The following is an 18,544-nucleotide window of genomic DNA, read 5'->3' on the forward strand; positions in this document are numbered from 1 at the left end:
AAGTTCAAGTCAGGATCTAAAAGTGCCTGTAGGCTTCTTAATTGCGTTTCGAAACAAGAATAAATATGACCTCTACAGAAGCCATAAACACATACAAACACACACACACACACACACACACACACACACACACACACAAACACACACCTTTTACTGGGAAAATGCTCATATATGTATAGTTGCACCGTGGTGATATTTTTTCTAAATGGTTATTGTATATACCATCATTTCTTTTTATGCTAGATAATTATTTATAAGCTTTCAGATGAGCAGTGGTATTTAGATAGAAGAACCAAACTGTTCTATAATCTAAAATGAGAATCAATTCACCAAAGAGTTGACTTAATTATAGATGCAGCTTCCACAGAATTTGTTTCAAATTATTTCTGGATGAGGAAAGATATAAAGGGGCATTTTAAAATAGTAAATGAATATCACATCTAGAAGAATGTTAATGACTACTATTTTTTTTCAGAGAGTTAGCAGAATTTTACTGAGGTTAATTTATTTAGTAGTGATTTGGGGAACACAGAAGTACAAAAAGAAATATGAAACAAGAAAATGAAGGTAATTGGAAAACAGAAGTAACCAGGCACTAGATATTGCCAGGACTGAAAATTTTAAATAGTAACAATAACCTTATGAAATAATTTTTATCTTTAGTAATGTATCTAGATGAGTTTTTAAAACTCATTTGTTTAAAGAAACATTGTTTTAAAAGCTTACTTTAAAAGAATTACAAAAGTATAATACTCATTTCTAAACTTCTATAAAGCAAGATAATATATATGCATACCAGGATATTTAGACCGTGAAAAAATATTATTGCCTTTTAAAATAAATGAATCACAAAAAAGCTTCATAAATATATAGAGCAAGATTCCTTCTATTAATCAAGAGAGTCTCATGCAAAATGTTCTCAATGTTATTCCCTATTGGTGTGACAAAATATAATGCCCTGAATCATAATCAGCATACTGTAACTAAGGCTGCATCTATGAAAACTTATCCAATACTTTCTTCAGATATCTTAGTCCTGACCTTGCACTTAAGTGTGTAATAGTCAATTCAAGTAAATAAGCTTGCATCTGTAAGATGTGAGGAGAGGACTAAATGACCTCTAAGGTCTATTTCAGCACTAAGTCATTATCCCATGAAACAAAATTTTATTCACTACCTTTAAAATATACACTCGAAGCAGACAATGACAATGATTATAAAGATGGACTGAAGTGAGAAGATAAGGAAGGGAGTGATGCTAATCTGAAGACTACCAAACAATATATTATAACAATTACAAAGGCCACCTTGGCAAGTCTTGACATACGACAATGAAATTATAAAGAATCTTGAGAGGGGACTTTGAACCTAAGAACTAAGTTGTGCATTTATTCAAGATACTCACAGGGATCTCTCAGTTTTATTGGTAGAACCGAGCCATGGACAGGGAGGAGAGGGACAAAGAGACTCTTCACATATCTACATCATTATGTCAGAATGGAGAATTCACGCTAATACAATAAAGTTGGTAGGAAAATAGATATCATCAGATACCATTGGCACAGTTCCCTCAGAGATCCCAGAATCTCTTATTTGAGTGTAATTTCACCATTATTCTATAAAACATTTGCTCGTGGCTAGAAGATATGAAAGGTAGGAAGAGGGAGATGTCATCTTTCTTTGGGTTCCCTTGAGTAAACGGCCATTGAAGTATCATTCATCTTGATCATTACGGGATATAGAAGGAAATATGATTGTGACCAAAGATATGGAGGTCTCAGATGAATTAGCCTACTTTCTGCATATTTATGATATCTTATGAAGACTTTCTGAGAAGATGCCTGTTCCAGAATAGTTGGCTTTCTAACAGCAAGATGAATTGAAGTGAGAAGATAAGGAAGGCAGTGACACTAATTTGAACACTACCAAAGTTTTACATTAACTTTATGACTAAACATTCACTGATGAGAAGCTCAAGTGATTGGTAGCATTGGGATTATAGTAATCAAAGGACAAATCTAAGGGATGCAATAAAGTAAAAAAAAATCAATAAGATTTAATTGGTTAGAATAAGGGATAAAGAAATCAAAGGTACCTTCTGGTAATTTGAATAATTATGATTCTATTAAAAATAAATTAAGAATTTAGGAAGGGGAGATCATTCCCATTCAAATTGATTAACTTAGCTGAAATCATTGGTCATCTATTTTCCATAATACCATGTTTTGTTTTTTCAGACTAATTTTCACCATAACTAGAAAATACATTAATTACTCTGTATTTTGTATTTCTTTCCACATTAAATGATTTTGATAATCTTATTTTATCTAAATGGACTTAAATTTGTACAATGCAGGATAAATATAAAAATCTCCTTTTTAATGGTCTAGTTTAATGGACTGTTTAAACCTCATATTTCAAATAGATAATAAAATATTTAGAAAAGCATATAAAGATATATACGCACTTCTTGTTATTTTACAGTAGGAATATTAATTTATAAAGAATTCTGTACTGTTCAAAAGTATTTAACACATTTAAAAGTATATAACTTAAATTAGATTCCATACTTCCTTCTTATACTTAGTCCCTTCCTGAAAAGAGAAGAAATTGGACTTCATGTAGTAGAAAAGAAGCTAGACAGTTAACCAATATTTTTTTTCCTTTTGACTATCAATGACAGTAAATTCCAAGTAAGAAATTTAGGAAATACTACAGACCCAGAACACTAATACAAAAATTACATATTTACCAGCAACCAGAGCATCTTTAGGCCATCGACTAAACCAATCTGTAGTACATCCTGAGATAAGTGCAGGGAACTTCAAGGCTCGATTTCGGAATTTTTCACCGACTGGAGAAAAGCAAAGTACAATATGGAGATTCTGTCGGACCCTGCTCATGAAGTAGTCATATAAATTCTCATTAGTTGGAGGCCGTCTGGGGTACTCTTTTTTCATGACTGATATAAGATCACTATTAACTTCATCAATTTCATCACGAGCAAATAAATTAGAAACCTTAAAAAGCAAATACAAATATATACTTCCAGTGTTAGGAAAGAAATATTACAAAATATGATATAAAATTTCAAATTCATTCTATCCAAGATATATCCTAATCAATGACCAGGTATTCACACTTCATTTCTGTTCTCAAACTCACTTTTTTAAAATTCTAAAGAACTTAATATGATATCTACATCTATTCTGCGATATGTGAATAATTTTGTGACATTATAAAATATATAAGCTTCTTATATTATATAAGCATATGAATTTTCTCACTCTGAGTATATGAATTTTCAAATGCTCATTTCTATATTTTCTTTGATAGTTATTCTTCAACAAACGCAGCCTTTTATCAGCACTTACCACTGAACTCTTAGTGACACCATTACTCTGACAGAACAAAACATGAAAAACTATAAAAGAATAGGAGACAAAAACATGAAAAAACAAATCCACTCCTACCTCACCAGATGATAAAACATTATTCATATATTCCAAAAACGACTCATCTTTAATCTCATTGTCAGTGAAAATAAAGCTGATTCCTTTGCCTTGCTGACCTGCCGTCCTATATAAAAGCTTCAGGTCATCCATCAGATTTGATGTACTGTAAGATCTAAAATAATAATGTGAGAATGTCATTGAGAAAAACCTCACACAATGTATTAAAAATAATATCAGCTCTACCCTTTTTATCTAATGTTAAGGAAAAAAACTTCACTACATAGAATATCCAATCAGAAGAAAGGTTTTACATGAAATGCCCTGAGTGACCTCTATGTTCTAAGTACTATTTCTGCAATTAGCATCATTATATTTTCTAAGAACTTGGGGACGTATGTCCACTATATCCAACTTCATGCAACTTTGAATGTTCTTTTAGTATTAAAAATATTGATCAAGAATATCTTCCATTTGTTCCAAATGAAGCCTCAGAGATATTTTTATTTTTAAGCTCCTATCATTAACATTGTATACACATGAAAATCTTTATTTCTCCTTTATCCTCTTTTTAATTTTTCAATTTGGTGCTGCCTTTTCCCTCAGCATTCTCAGGATTAATAGCTTTAAAAATTGCCAGTTCCTATCCTTTTATATTATATAGCATAATAGTTCACTAAGGTTTGAATATGATACATCTCTTCAGCTTTATGTTCTAATTCTAGCAAATTTTACACATCATAGTAAGTACAACTAAACACACCCACTGTAATTAAAGTACAAAGCCTCTGGAATCAAGACATGGAAGATACATATTTAAACTGCCCTTTCTTACATATATGTTAGGGCACATTAGAATTGAGGAGTAAGAAACAGACAATTTATAATTAGAAATGATTAAAGAAAATTATTTCTTAGTTATCAGAAGAGAACTTATTTTGAAGTACTTATTTAGGAGATAGTAACTTTTTGTGCTTGCTAATAAGGCTGGTTTTACTATTAAAATAGACTTTTTTTGCTTTAGGAAACAGTGAAACTAACCAAAATAATTTCTTATCAGTCATAGAAAGTTAAAAAGTTGACTCAGAGTTAGACATAAACTTTTATCACAACAAAGAACAGATTTGATTATGTATATATGTCATTCAGAAAATGTCTGATGGTAATTGACTTTGAGGAGCTAAACCAGAATAATATTTGCTAAGCACCCATCTAAATCTGGTTCTATGGTAGACTTTTTACAAATGAAATTTAAAGATTTAATGAAATTTAAACTCTAGGTGCTTCCATTTTAAATACCATATCAATGGTTCAAATTTCAGTGAAATATTTTCAAAACAAACAGAATGAGGGTAATAACTTTTTAAAATTATATTTACCATTAAATTTTAATTTAAATAAATTATGTCAAATAAATATTTTGTAATTTAGTGTTTAGCATTTAATAAATTGCATTCATGGTTCTTTCTCTGATCCCTACAGAGACTTTGATTGGGATGCCTCTCCTGCCAATCATAAAGTTACCAAGACAACAAAAAAATTTAGCAGTGCTTCTTTTGTCAAGCAATGACAGGAATGTACCATATCAATACTTATTCTAGTGTCAAAATCAAAATTTTTCAATTAATTCAAAAAATGAGAAAAGTCAATGAGGTTCTACTATCAACAACAACACAGAGAAGCCTCTATTACAGAGTATTCCATGTCTCTGGGGATAGCCATTTCCACCTTGAAAAGGAAGTGCAACAATGTCTCAATAGACTATGAAATACTGAACCAATATCACTATTATTTTTATTATACAGAGTAGAAAATAGAGTTTGGGTAATTTGTCCAATATAATTTAAATGGTAAGTGGGGAATCTAGTTCTTGAAGTTGGGTTTTTCTGGCTCTGACACTGGTGCTCTTTTCACTATACTAAAATATAAAGACATAATGGAAATGGGGGGGGGGAGAATCATAGTAATGTTTGTGTAATTCATTCATTGCTTTTCTGCTTAAGGTGTGTTTTGCTTCTTAGTTTTACTCTTCTTCTACCTCCCAGAACAGATAAAGCTGTTGCTTTCAGTTTTTCCAGTAAATGAGGGAATCAAGTATTGTCTGAATGTTTTTTCAAAAACAACTCTAGAGTTGAAGTCTAATTTCAGGTAGTTACCCTGAATTGATCACTGTTTTGCTTGATCATAACAACAACAAGTTTCCTCAAGTATCATTTACAGACATTTGGCCTGAGTTTCACAAGTTACTGTTGTTCAGTCCTTCCTCAATCACATCTTGCCTGAATCACTAAAATAATCTCTTGATTGACTTAACTCTAGTGTTCCTCCTCAAGCATATCTAATACCTAATTGCCAAACTAAATCTACTAAAATGCAGAATTAACTTTGCAAACCCCTCAAATGCCTTTGCTGGCTCACTATTACTCCTAGGATAAAGTACAGAATAATTGACCTGGAATTTAATGTGTCCTAACTTTCTAGTCCCCATCCAGTTTTCTAGTTCATTTTATTCCTCTTAACTTAATATCCATTCCAATCAAACTAGCATACCAAGTTTTCCCCATACAAAACATTGCAACCCCTACTCAGTAGGATTTGGCCATATCAAAAACGTATATCCCCTTTATCTATAACTGGCAAAATCTACAACTTTAAACTACTCAAATGCCTTCTCTCACTCTGATGTTCTCATTCTCTCTCTCTCTCTCTCTCTCTCTCTCTCTTTCTCTCTCTCTCTCTCTCTCTTTTTCTCTTTCTGTCTCTGTCCCTCTGTTTCTCTTTCTCTGTCTCTGTCTTTCTCAGTCTCTACTTCTCTTTCTTTCTCCTTTGCTTCCTGCACACACACACCCCTCCACCTCCACCCCACCCCCCAGCTTTCACTTTTCTCTTTCTTTCTGTGAGTATGTAGGTGCTTATAACTTTGTATTACTTTCTATATATCTTTGCATTTTCATTTGGACATAATATAGCCATCAAAAAAAAAATCCTCCCAAAGGAAAAGATTTTGGTTTGTTCTTAAGTTTGGCATGTTTTTGGTATTAAACATGCACTAAAAAGGAGATACCCAATACACAGGAAAAAAAATGACGAGGGGATTGTTACATGTAAAGACCATTTTCTTAAATTACATTTTTGAGATTGTTATAGACTACAGACTAAGATGCATTTCTTCAATTATATTAACTTCTGACCAATATATCACTGTATTTTTTCATGAACTGATACAACTAACTCTAAATAAGGCTATGAGTTTTTTATAAAATATCTACTTCACATTCATTAAATGAGACACACAGAAACAAACCTTGTTAGAGTGATCTGGAAGTAATCATAGCCAGCAATAAACGATGCCAGTCGAGTCAGACTTTGCTTTCCTGATCCACCCACACCCACAAGAAGGGCATTTCCACGAGGTGTACGAAGAACACGGGAAATCTGAAGCACAAAATGAGCAAAGTATAAATGTTATTTAAACTATGTGATTAAAGGCCATCCCCAAATTTCAAATAGGTTGTCCGAACAAGTTTACATATGAATCATATAAATTTGAATTGGAACTCAACTCATGTTCCCGTTTAAACAATATTATAGGATTAGGTAGATGATGCAGTAGATAGAGCATTTAACATTTATTAGTTGTGTGACCCTAGGAAAGTCACTTAATGCCAGTTGCCTTGAAAAAAAAAAAAAGAAAGAAAGAGAGAGAGAGAAAGAAAGAAAGAAAGAAAGAAAGAAAGAAAGAAAGAAAGAAAGAAAGAAAGAAGAAAGAAAGAAAGAAAGAAGGAAAGAAATAGATAGAAAGAAAGAAAGAAACAATTTTATACATTATTATTAGCGTTAGTTCCCAATTCATGTCAGTTTGATTAAAAAACATGATATGCTGATAACTTCAGCTATAAATAATATATAAATAAAAATGTACTCTCTGCCTTAATAGATTTTACAGTCTGGCAAAATAAAAAATACTTATTTAGAGTTTCTTTGGACCACAGTAGTCTTTGTTCCAATCATGTCCAATATTTTTATTTTTTTTATTTTACCTTTTTATTTATAAGACATATGCATGGGTAATTTTTCAGCATTGACCCTTGCAAAACCTTCTATTCCAACTTTTCCCTTCCTCCCCCTGTCCTCCTCTAGATGGCAGGTAGACCAATACATGTTAAAGTATATGTTAAACTATATATATATATATATATATATATATATATATATATATATGTATACATATTTATATAGTTATCTTGCAGCACAAGAAAGATTGGATTTAGAAATAAGGTAAAAAATAACCTGAGGAGGAAAACAAAAATGCAAATGGACAATAATAGAAGGCGTGGAAATGCTATATTGTGATCCACACTCTTTTCCCTTAGTTCTTTTGCTGGGTGTAGCTGGTTCTCTTCATTACTGAACAATTGGAATTGATTTGGTTCATCTCATTTTTGAAGAGACCCAAGTCCATCAGAATTGATCATCATATAATATTGCTGTTGAAGTGTATAATAGTCTCCTGGTTCTGCTCATTTCACTCAGTATCAGTTCATATAAGTCTCACCAGGCTTTTCTGAAATCATCCTGCTGGTCATTTCTTACAGAACAATAATATTCTATAACATTCATATACCACGATTTATTCAGCCATTCTCCAACTGATAGGCAATCATTCCAGTTTCTAGCCACTACAAAAAGAGCTGACACAAACATTTTGGTACATACAGATCCCTTTCCCTTTTTTAGTATCTCTTTGGGATATAAACCCAGTAGTAACACTGCTGGATCAAAAAGAATGCAAAGTTTGATAACTTTTTGAGCATAGTTCCAAATCACTCTCCAGAATGGCTGGATGTGTTCACAATTCCACCAACAATGTATCAGTGTCCCAGTTTTCCCACATTCCTTCCAACATTCAGCATTATCTTTCCCTGTCATTCTAGCCAATCTGACACGTGTATAGTGTTATCCCAGAGTTGTCTTAATTTGCATTTCTCTGATTAATGACTTGGAGCATCTTTTCATATGCTAGAAATTGTCTCAATTTCTTCTTCTGAGAATTGTCTGTATATATCCTTTGACCATTGATCAATTAGAGAATGGCTTAATATCTTATAAATTAGAGTCAATTCTCTATATATTTTGGAAATGAGGCTTTTATCAGAATCTTTAACTGTAAAAAATGTTTTTCCAGTTTATTGCTTCCCTTCTAATCTTGTCTGCATTAATTTTGCTTGCACAAAAACTTTTCAGTTTGATATAATTAAAATTTTCTATTTTATGATCAATAACGATCTTTAGTTCTTCTTTGGTCATAAATTCCTTCCTCTTCCATAGTTCTAAAAGGTAAACTATCCTTTGTTCTTCTAATTTATTTATAATCTCATTCTTTATACCTAGGTCATGAACCCATTTTGGCCTTATCTTGGTGTACAGTGTTAAGTGTGGGTCAATGCCTAGTTTCTGCCATACTAATTTCCAATTTTCCCAGCAGTTTTTGTCAAACAAATGCTGGGGTCTTTGGGTTTGTCAGACACTAGATTATTAAAGTTATTATTGACTATTTTGTCCTTTGAACCTAACCTTTTCCACTGATCAACTAGTCTATTTCTTAGCTAATATCAAATGGTTTTGGTGCATGTCCAATATTTTTAGTCAATTTCTTGGGTAAAGGAGCAGATATAATATTTACTTATTTTGCAGACAGCACTCATTTGGGAAGAATAACTAATACACTGAATGACTGAAGAATCTAAACAAATATCCGCAGGTTAGAATGATGGTATGAATCAAATAAGACAAAAATTAATAATTACTGATATTATCATTTTAATTTGTTCAAAAAACCAAACTTACAAGTACAAGATGAGAATCTATGTCTAAACAATATTTCATGTGAAAAGAACAAAGGTTTCACTGTATTGCAGTAATTCACTATAAATTAATAGTAAAACATGAGAGCTAATAAAGCTAATGCAATCTTGAGCTCAACTAAAAGAAAAATAATATAAAGAAAAAGAAAGCAATAGTCCTTTTATAATTTCCATTAATATGACTATGGTAGAAATAACATTGTTGGGAAATAACAAAGTTGGGAAATAAGGATGACAAGAGGATAAAAAGAAATGTTCAAAGAAAATCAATTTTTAAAAATGATAATATTTAATGCATCTGAAAGTATGTTATATAAAAGATGAATTTGACTTCTTTTTCTTAGTCCCAGTAAGTATAACTAGGAAAAGTGAATGAAAATTAGATAAAAGTAGAATCAGGTTTGAGACAATAAAAAGATTCCTAACTTCAATTTTCCAAAATCAAAATGTGATCCCTTAAAAGAAAATTCTCAATGCTTTTCAAGAAAAGAAAGGACTACCATTTGTCAGAAATACTTTATAAAGAATACTTGTCTAGCCAGAAATAGACTAGATAACCTTTGAAGCTAAATCTAACACTGTGTGATTCTAGGCTTCTATGAGAATGTAGGTTGTAATAGAATGTTGTAGGTTGTAATGTAGGTTCTTAATAGAAGAAGCATGCCAGAAGCATTCTATTTATTCAGGAGGGACAGCATAGCCAGGATCACAACTATCATTATAGTTCTGTAGAGAGACTAAGGGAAGCTAGTGCCATGACTCTCTAAAGTCCTGGTCATTTATTTGAGAAATTGATATTAATTGGACTCTGTCTCCTCCAATAAGGACCATAAATTAGCTACAAAATTCTAAATTACTTGTTATCTGCACAAAAGAAGAAAATGAATTGTTAGATCCTTTGCACAAAGAGAAATAGAATCAAACATAAAATGTTTTGTTTTATTTTGCTCCTCTACTTTTTTGTCATTCAAATAAGCATAAGAAAAGTACAAATAGGCTTTTAGGTCACTCTAAAAACTAAAGTAAAATTAATCAAATTTCAAAGGAAATGTAGATACAAATTGTTCTGATAATTCACCATAAAATTTGATTCACTGAATATGACAAGCCTTCTAGAGGGTTGCTGCAATTGAGAAGATGTGTTAAAAATTATAGACACTTTCAGATTCAACAAGCACTAAGGTGATAGCTATCATTTGGTTCTAGTACTTTGCTATAATTAAAAAAAAAACCTTTTACAAATAATATTGTAAATATGGGTCCTTTGTCTTTTTTTAATTTGGGAGGTTAAAATCTAACAGTGATATCACTAGAGCAACAAATATAAAGTTTTGGATTCTGTATAATGTTACTAAATACACATACACAATTGTCTTCTGTTGTTTTTATAGTGGAAAATATATTTGTTCATCTTTATCATTTTTAAAATAATGAAAATAACAAAGCTATTGAAAAAAAATTTTTTCCATATATATAATTAACGCCGATTTCTGACCTCTAACCTTATATAATTACCACTCTATTTCTCATTTAACCATGGTAATCATTTACACATTTATTTCCCTGCTTTAGCATCTCCTCTCTTCAATTCATTCTCTCCATCAATTGTATCAAACTCAGAGAAAAAACTGGTCCTCACGGCTCCAAATTTATAGTCATAAATTAATGTTACACATCTCTTCTATATGAATGTTAAAGTAATTTTCCAAAGTCTACATGTAATTATATATATATATGTATGTATATAATTATATGTAGTTATACAATTCAAAACATATTCAAAAAATTTAAGTTTCTTATACTTGAAATGTGCAAATTTACCCTTTTCTGACCTCTGCTCTTATCTACTGATCTGTCTCATTGATGCAAAACATCCTGATGTATAATGCAGTAAAATAAGGCTTGTGTAACTTCTTACATATGGCTTAAAATTCCCAATTCTATAGAAATCATGATCCTCTCTTTAAGATCACAAAGACAGATCAGCAAGTGTAAAGACAAGACTGGTTAATTAATCTGCATTTCTTCTAGCCATAGCATTTTAGATATTTTATGAAACTATTCCCTTCTTTTTTTTTTATTCCAGTCCAGCTTTCATTCACTTTCTTAAGAATATTAACTTCTGTCCTTTTTTCAATTCTCCCTAAGACAAGAGTATAAAAAAGTGGAAGATAATACCCTAAGGAAGAAATTATTAATTGACTCTCTAAGATAATTACTAGAAGAAAAATTGAGTTGAAAAGTAGAGATCATTTCTCTATATTAAGAACCCATAAATATTTGTTTGGGTGATTGAGTTATTTCCAATTGATACACCAATCTTATCTTAAGTTATAAACTTCAATAAAAACTGCTATATTTATGTGTAATATTATTTATAGTAAAGGGTTATTCTTTCCTTTTCCCTACTCAAAATAATTCAATAGTAAATAATTCATTCTCTCCATCCTGGGGTTGGAAGAGGAGAGGAATAAAGAGACAGACAGACAAAGAGGGGTGGGAGAAAAGTATATAAATAAATGCTTGACGAATAGATAGAGGGAAAGATAAAATAAAACTCCCTAGTCTTGCTCATGTTGCTTTGTTAAACAGATCTTTCTTTGATTTGTTTTATATATATATGTACATATATATACACACATATATATATATATATATATTTGTCTCAAAGGCAAATCTCAAGTTAAGCAAAACTGATAGCACTTCTTATTTTAGAAACTTATGAGTATTAACTAAAAGAAGATAAATTCCTTGCTAAATAAAGATTCAATAACATACACACCATATTGTTTGTATTACTTTTAAAAGAAAAGAAAAACTTGTACAAAATTTTATGGTTTTTATTGTTATTTTTAAGATTCTTTGGTCATCAACAGGATGAATACAGAGAGGCTTGGAGAGACTTACATGAATTGATGCTGAGTGAAATGAGCAGAAGCAGTAGATCATTATACACTTCAACAATAATACTATATGAGGATCAATTCTTATGGAAGTGGCTATCTTCAATAATGAGAGGATCCAAATCAGTTCCATTTGAACAGTGATGAACAGAACCAGCTATATCCAGTAAAAGAACACTGGGAAATGAGTGTGGACCACCTTTGCACTCTTTCTGTTGTTTTTTGCTTGCATTTTTGTTTTTCTTCCCAGGTTATTTTTACCTTCTTTCTAAATCTGATTTTTCTTGTGCAATAAGATAACTATATGAATTTGTATACATACATTGTATTTAACATATATTTTAACATGTTTAATATATATGGCATGTCTGTCTGTCTGTCTCTTTATTACTCTCCTCTCCCAATTCCCAAAGGGAAATTTCTGTTTTTACTAAACTACTTATTATCAGCCCTCATTTACCCATGTAAATAAACAAATGCTAAAATCAAATATTAAACATTGTGTGCCAAGTAGTGTGCCAAGAAGAAAGTATAAAAACATATATGTATAATTCTTGCTATCTAGGAAATTATATTGTCATTGATAGATCACAATGGATGATATCAATTTTTAAAGCAATAAATGTTGATTATATTAGAGATGAAAGAAGAGTAAAGTTTTTGACTAGTTGATGTGTGGGATGTAATGTGTCATAGATCAGAAATAAATGTGCTACATTGTACTATAAATTCATTAAGATTAGAGATCACATATTTATAAGGAACCCAATTGTGACTTTTTCCAGCAGTCTTAATCAGCTTGGGAATAGAAATTGAATGAACAGATATTGAGAGTTTGTTGAAATGGTGCAGAGCAGAAAAAGAAGAAAAGAAAAACAAGCAAGTGAAGTTGAGGGTTGTGCATCATTAAAAAAAAGTATAGACTCTAAGAAAATTATAAAGATAAAGTACAATTCAAATAAAGAGATATGAGAGGATATTCCCCACCCAATCATTACAGAAAGTGAAAGGTTGAAAGGTGTTACATATTATACTTCTTTTGGTTGTGATATTTTTTCCTCTTTAAACAATACTTTTTGTTATGTGATATGACTCTCTAGAAGACAGATGGTGATGAATTCCAGGAATAATTATAATGATGTAAAAAACAGGAGAAATAAATAAAAAAACTTATTTTTAAAAATAAATGACATATCACTAAAAATCTGTCATGATATGACCAAAAAAATAAGAAAGTCTAGGGACCTTTTCTAGAAAAACAGAATGGAAGAGATTAAGGCTTCCATGGACCTATTTTGAAATATTTTTTGCTTATTGTTAAATATTCAGTAATTTTGTTTTTGGTGTTCATTAAATTAAAAAAAAATTAGAAAAAGAAAGATAAAAATTGTGTCAAGACTTTAAAAAGAAAATAATGGATCAAGCCCTGGAGTAACATCCTATCCTGCCATCTGAAAAAGTCAGTAATCTCTATCTCAGGGCAGGGACAAGAAAGGGGGAGGACAGGAAATCTTGAGGTGTCCCACTAGAAATGATTTTTCTTTGCTTTACTCTCATAGCACTTTTCTTGTACCTTTTCTTTAACAGTTAGTATATTCTTCCTTACATTATATTTTTTGCACAAATCTTATCTCTTTTACATAATTCCTGAAAGACAGGGAAAAATATTCATCCGTATATTTTCCATTGTACTTTGTCCATGGTCGTTACCCATAAAGGCTTGATAAATTAATTGATTTAAACCTGAATTAAAATAACAAGTTTTTCAAATAGGTGTTTTCTCGGATGCCAAAGGTAAGAAAATGGAAGATTTAAAAAGACAGTAAAGCAAAAGTAATATTTTTTTTTTTTTTTGTCCTATGGATGTTGGACAACAAAGAGGCAATAAAATGAGATATGTTTCTGGATACAGAGACTTACCTGTGGTAAAAATAAATAACAAAAAGAAACATTTGATGCAAGGAAAGGAAATTACATGTGTCACAGAATTTTCATTTAATTTATCATTTGTCTTCAATTATATTTTTCTAGATTTTTAGAACATCATAATAAGAAGTTTTTTTGACTGAGTTTTGAACTCAAATGCTAATTATCTTCATTCTACATACCATATATACAAATTATATGTTATTATTTTAAATATATAGATTCAATATGTTGAATTAAATGTAGAAAATAAATTATAATATAGTTTTGAATTTATTTTAAACATTTTTTCCTAAGAAATGAAAATTAAAAAGAGAACAAATATTCAGGGGAGGGGAGCCAACTGTTGGTCACTTTCACAAGGCACTATTAGTAATATAGTAAGTACCTTAACTAAATGAATCATGGCATCTGCAAAAAACACCATGTCCATGCCAACTCCACGGATACTTTCATTGTATATTTGCAGAAATATATTTAAACGATCTCTCAGGTGATTAAAAGATTCAATTGGCTCATAAATTTTGGGCATGTCAACATTAGTTTCTTCTGACTCTTCACCTAATATAAAAAACCAATGTTAATATTGATCAACAAAAATAAAAGTTTTCTTTCTCCCATCCAACTCAATCAATGTATTTTATGTTTAAACAATTTTCCAGTACATTATAAGTTTTTCAAAATATTTAACATTATATATTTATATTAAAGATTTAGTAAGACCTAATTTCTAAGAGGGAAAATTATTATAATTTTATTGAAAAAGTCATTTAAGGACATGAAAATTCACTGGGTACTACCATGCTGAATGACTTTTTGAACATCTTAAAAGTTTCTATCATTTAAAAAAGGCAAAAATTTCATCATATCTCAAATGGCTCTGCTCATATATATGGAATAATTTTCATATGATGAAGGGAAAAAGTGTTTCGTAGCATGATAAGTGTTTTGTATTTTAGTTTCTCTTTTTAACGTCAACAAAGACTTATTTATAGAGCCCTTTCTAATAGATTTTATATAATATTATTTAAATTGTTCATAAATATTAAAATTCAAAAAATATTATAAAGAAGAAATTCCTTAAAATTGGAAAAGGCTACATATTTGGAAGTAAGCAACATCATTGCCATGTTAAGTATTATCCTTATTAAATTGTAGACTAATTTTTTGGTTGGAATTGGAAATTATTGAATACAAGTATTCTATCTCACAAAATGTTTACCTTTATAAAACTTTCTTTTCTTCTGGCTTAATTTTAAATAAAACTTGTCAGCTTCTTCTTGTAGGAGGATAGCACCAAATGTATATATTTCATTAAATGTACTTTTTCATTATAGTTCAAAAACTTTTGATAATCACGCATAATATTACCACATCTGCTAAAGATTCCCTGTCATCTCTAACCATTCTCAAGACATAAATGATATGGATAAAAAGCTATATTTTTTTCTAATTGAAAAAAAAACTGAAATCCATTCTCTATCTTAATTTGCTTCTGCCTAGAATAGGGAAAGTAAATCCATTTAAAATCAAACAAGAGAAAAATAATTATTACATTACTTTTTTCATGAAGAAAATAAAAAATATCATTTAAGAAAAACCATTCAACAAAACTGTCATGGAATTACTTACACATCAAGTTCTATTTCAACACTCTCCTACTTATAATCATTCTTTTCCTCCTGTAATTGCAATCTTCTCTTTTTATTTTCTCATTTCAATTATTTGAGCATTGTCTCAGTGCCCACATTCCAGTCTAACAAATTTCTAACTCCCTAAGTATATAATATTCACTCCCGCTACACTCCTTAGAATTGACAGAAACTGATTTTTGAAATGTCTTCATAACATTGATTATATATATATATATATATATATATATATATATATATATATATATATGGAAACTGCTATTCAACTATATTTTGGGGGTAAACTTTTTTTCATTGTTTGCTTAGAATTTTTAAAATTACCTATAGCTTCAGGTGCATCCCTTAAGAAATCAACAAAGTAAGAATCAATTCCACAATCGACCAAGAGCTTTTTTTCTTCACCAAACTCCTCTTCCACTAAATCTGCTAAAGTTGAATCAAACCAATTCACATCTTCTGATACTGTGAACCTATCAGCAATAACACGTTTGCATTCATGCTTCCACAACTTAATCAATACCTGTTGAAAGAATAATATGAAAAGAATCCATGTCAATGATTTGTTATTATCTATAAAGTGCATTATAAAGTGTATTTGAACATGACATTTTTTTCTTAATCTTATTCTCTTAACATATAACTATAGCTATGCCATGGTGAGTTGCCAATTATTTATGACACATAAAGCAAAGAGCCATGGAACTTTTTTTCTGTGTGAATTAATATTTGTTATTTTATTTTTAAGAATAATTTGACATTCATTCTTAGAATTTAAATTTCTTTGTGTTCGGAAGATGAAGTACACTTCAAATCAAACTATAGAAAAATATATGAAGATAAAATAATGAGCTAAAGGGTTTTGCTTTGGGTTTTTTTTTTAATGAAATGAGTTTAATATCTGATTAAAAAAATGAAGTTCAATACAATCTTAATTCTTTTTTCTTTTGGAAAAAGCTGTTCAACAAAAGTGAATTAATTTTTAAAATTAAATAACTGAAAAATAATGAGATTATTTCTTTTTCTACACGGAAGGTTGTCTTTTTCTTATTTTTACAGATACAAAATGAGAAGGAATTGTCATCATCTTAGATACAGACTAGCTTCTAAGATGTATATATTTATTCTATTTTGGGTACCTTGTTTAAAAGAAGACATAGGGAAATTAGAGCAATTCTAGACAAAGGTAACTGGGTCAGTCAGAGAAGGAAAAGTTATGTCACACAGAAAATGAATTGAAGAAAACAGTAGTGTTCAGACTAAAGAATAGAAGAGTTGGGCAGACAATATAAGAGATCAGAATATTAGTAAAGACATTAAATACTTGTAAGAGAAAAAATCGGAAATGAGAATAAACAAGAAAATTCTCTTCTAAAGGTTACAAATAAATGAATAAGGAAAAACAGGCCAAAATAAAGCAGAATCTGTAATCCCAGAGTGATCATGAAGACATAGTAGGAATAGATCCAAGACTAGAATATGGTTCTGAAAGACTATGCCATATACAAGGAAAAAATATAGATAAAAGGAATGGTGAAATGGTACCTTTGTATGTTAATTAGAAGATATATAAATGTGAAGAAAACAAAAACCAAAGAAAAAGCAGAATATAAGCATTGGGATCAGCAAGGAACAGAAACAAATATAAATTTTCTTTGGAAAATGGTAGATTCCACAAAGCACCTGAACAAAAAAAAGGGGGGAAATAGATAAGGAATTTGGTAAATATATCTAAAAGTGGGGACTCTAAAGCACAATTTAGTAGTGGTGACTTGAATTATACACATATATGTTAAAGTTTTATGCTTAGCTAAAAGTAAAGCAATTAATTATTCTTTGGCTTAATTTAATGAAAACTTCATAATTCAAAAGGTTAAAGAATAAAGAAAAATTTGAGCTGCTAGATGGCACAGCGGATAGAGCACCAGTCCTGGAGACAGGAGGACCTTATTTCAAATCTGGTCTCAGAAACTTAACATTTATTACTAGCTGTGTGACCCTGGGCAAGTCACTTAACTCTAATTGCCTCTCAAAAAAAGAATAAAGAGAAATTATACTAAAAGGAACTGAATGCTAAGAAATGGATGAGAACTAGAGAAGAAAGTGACCACTCTGTCTTAGATTCCATGATCAAGCAAAAAAAAAAGTCAGAAACAGCCTAAAAGCATCCTAGATTTGGAAAGAAGAGATTTCTAAAAGTTCAGAGAAAAGTCAGGATGAATTTGTGTCTTGAAATTACTCTGGAAAAGTCAGTCCAAGAGAGAAAATTGGGAATACTTCAAAAAATGAAATTCTATAACCACAAAAAGAAGCAGCTGCAGTGAGGAAAAGGGGCTATTTCAAAAGTTTAGGTAGATACATAGAGAATTCATTTAAATACATAGAGAATGCAATCACAGATATTTTTAATAAAGTATAAAGGATCAAGTAGAAGCAAGTAATAGAAAATTAATACAAAAATAAATGGAAATATATTTAACATGATTGTATATGTATAACCTATATCAAATTGCTTACTGTGTTAGGGAGAAGGAAAGGGAGGAAGGAAAGGACAAAAAATTAAAATGCAAAATCTTATTTTTAAAATCAACATTAAATATTATCTTTACAAGTAATTAAAAAAATAAATTTTATTTAAAAAGTAAGTCAAAGCCTGGAAGACTAAAGCAAAAAGTGTGATCTTTAAAAGAAGCCAAGCCTGGATAAATACTATAAAAACAACCAAAAGGGGGTATTGTTTTTTAGGACTT

The 18,544-nt window shown here is 30.2% G+C and overlaps 1 protein-coding gene across 1 annotated transcript in view; it reads right to left on the reverse strand.

Annotated features, from left to right (window-relative positions):
* Positions 1-18,544, reverse strand: part of DNAH5 (dynein axonemal heavy chain 5) — a gene marked incomplete at its 5' end in the record, with an annotated part of 276,873 nt that overhangs the window by 100,433 nt on the left and 157,896 nt on the right. Inside the window, 5 exons of the mRNA XM_031946282.1 lie at positions 2,753-3,020; positions 3,474-3,627; positions 6,757-6,887; positions 14,534-14,706; positions 16,119-16,317. Coding sequence (XP_031802142.1) covers positions 2,753-3,020; positions 3,474-3,627; positions 6,757-6,887; positions 14,534-14,706; positions 16,119-16,317 — 925 coding nt within the window. The remainder of the gene's footprint in view (positions 1-2,752; positions 3,021-3,473; positions 3,628-6,756; positions 6,888-14,533; positions 14,707-16,118; positions 16,318-18,544) is intronic.

This window comes from Sarcophilus harrisii, chromosome 1 (assembly GCF_902635505.1).
Source record: "Sarcophilus harrisii chromosome 1, mSarHar1.11, whole genome shotgun sequence".
Taxonomy (NCBI): domain Eukaryota; kingdom Metazoa; phylum Chordata; class Mammalia; order Dasyuromorphia; family Dasyuridae; genus Sarcophilus; species Sarcophilus harrisii.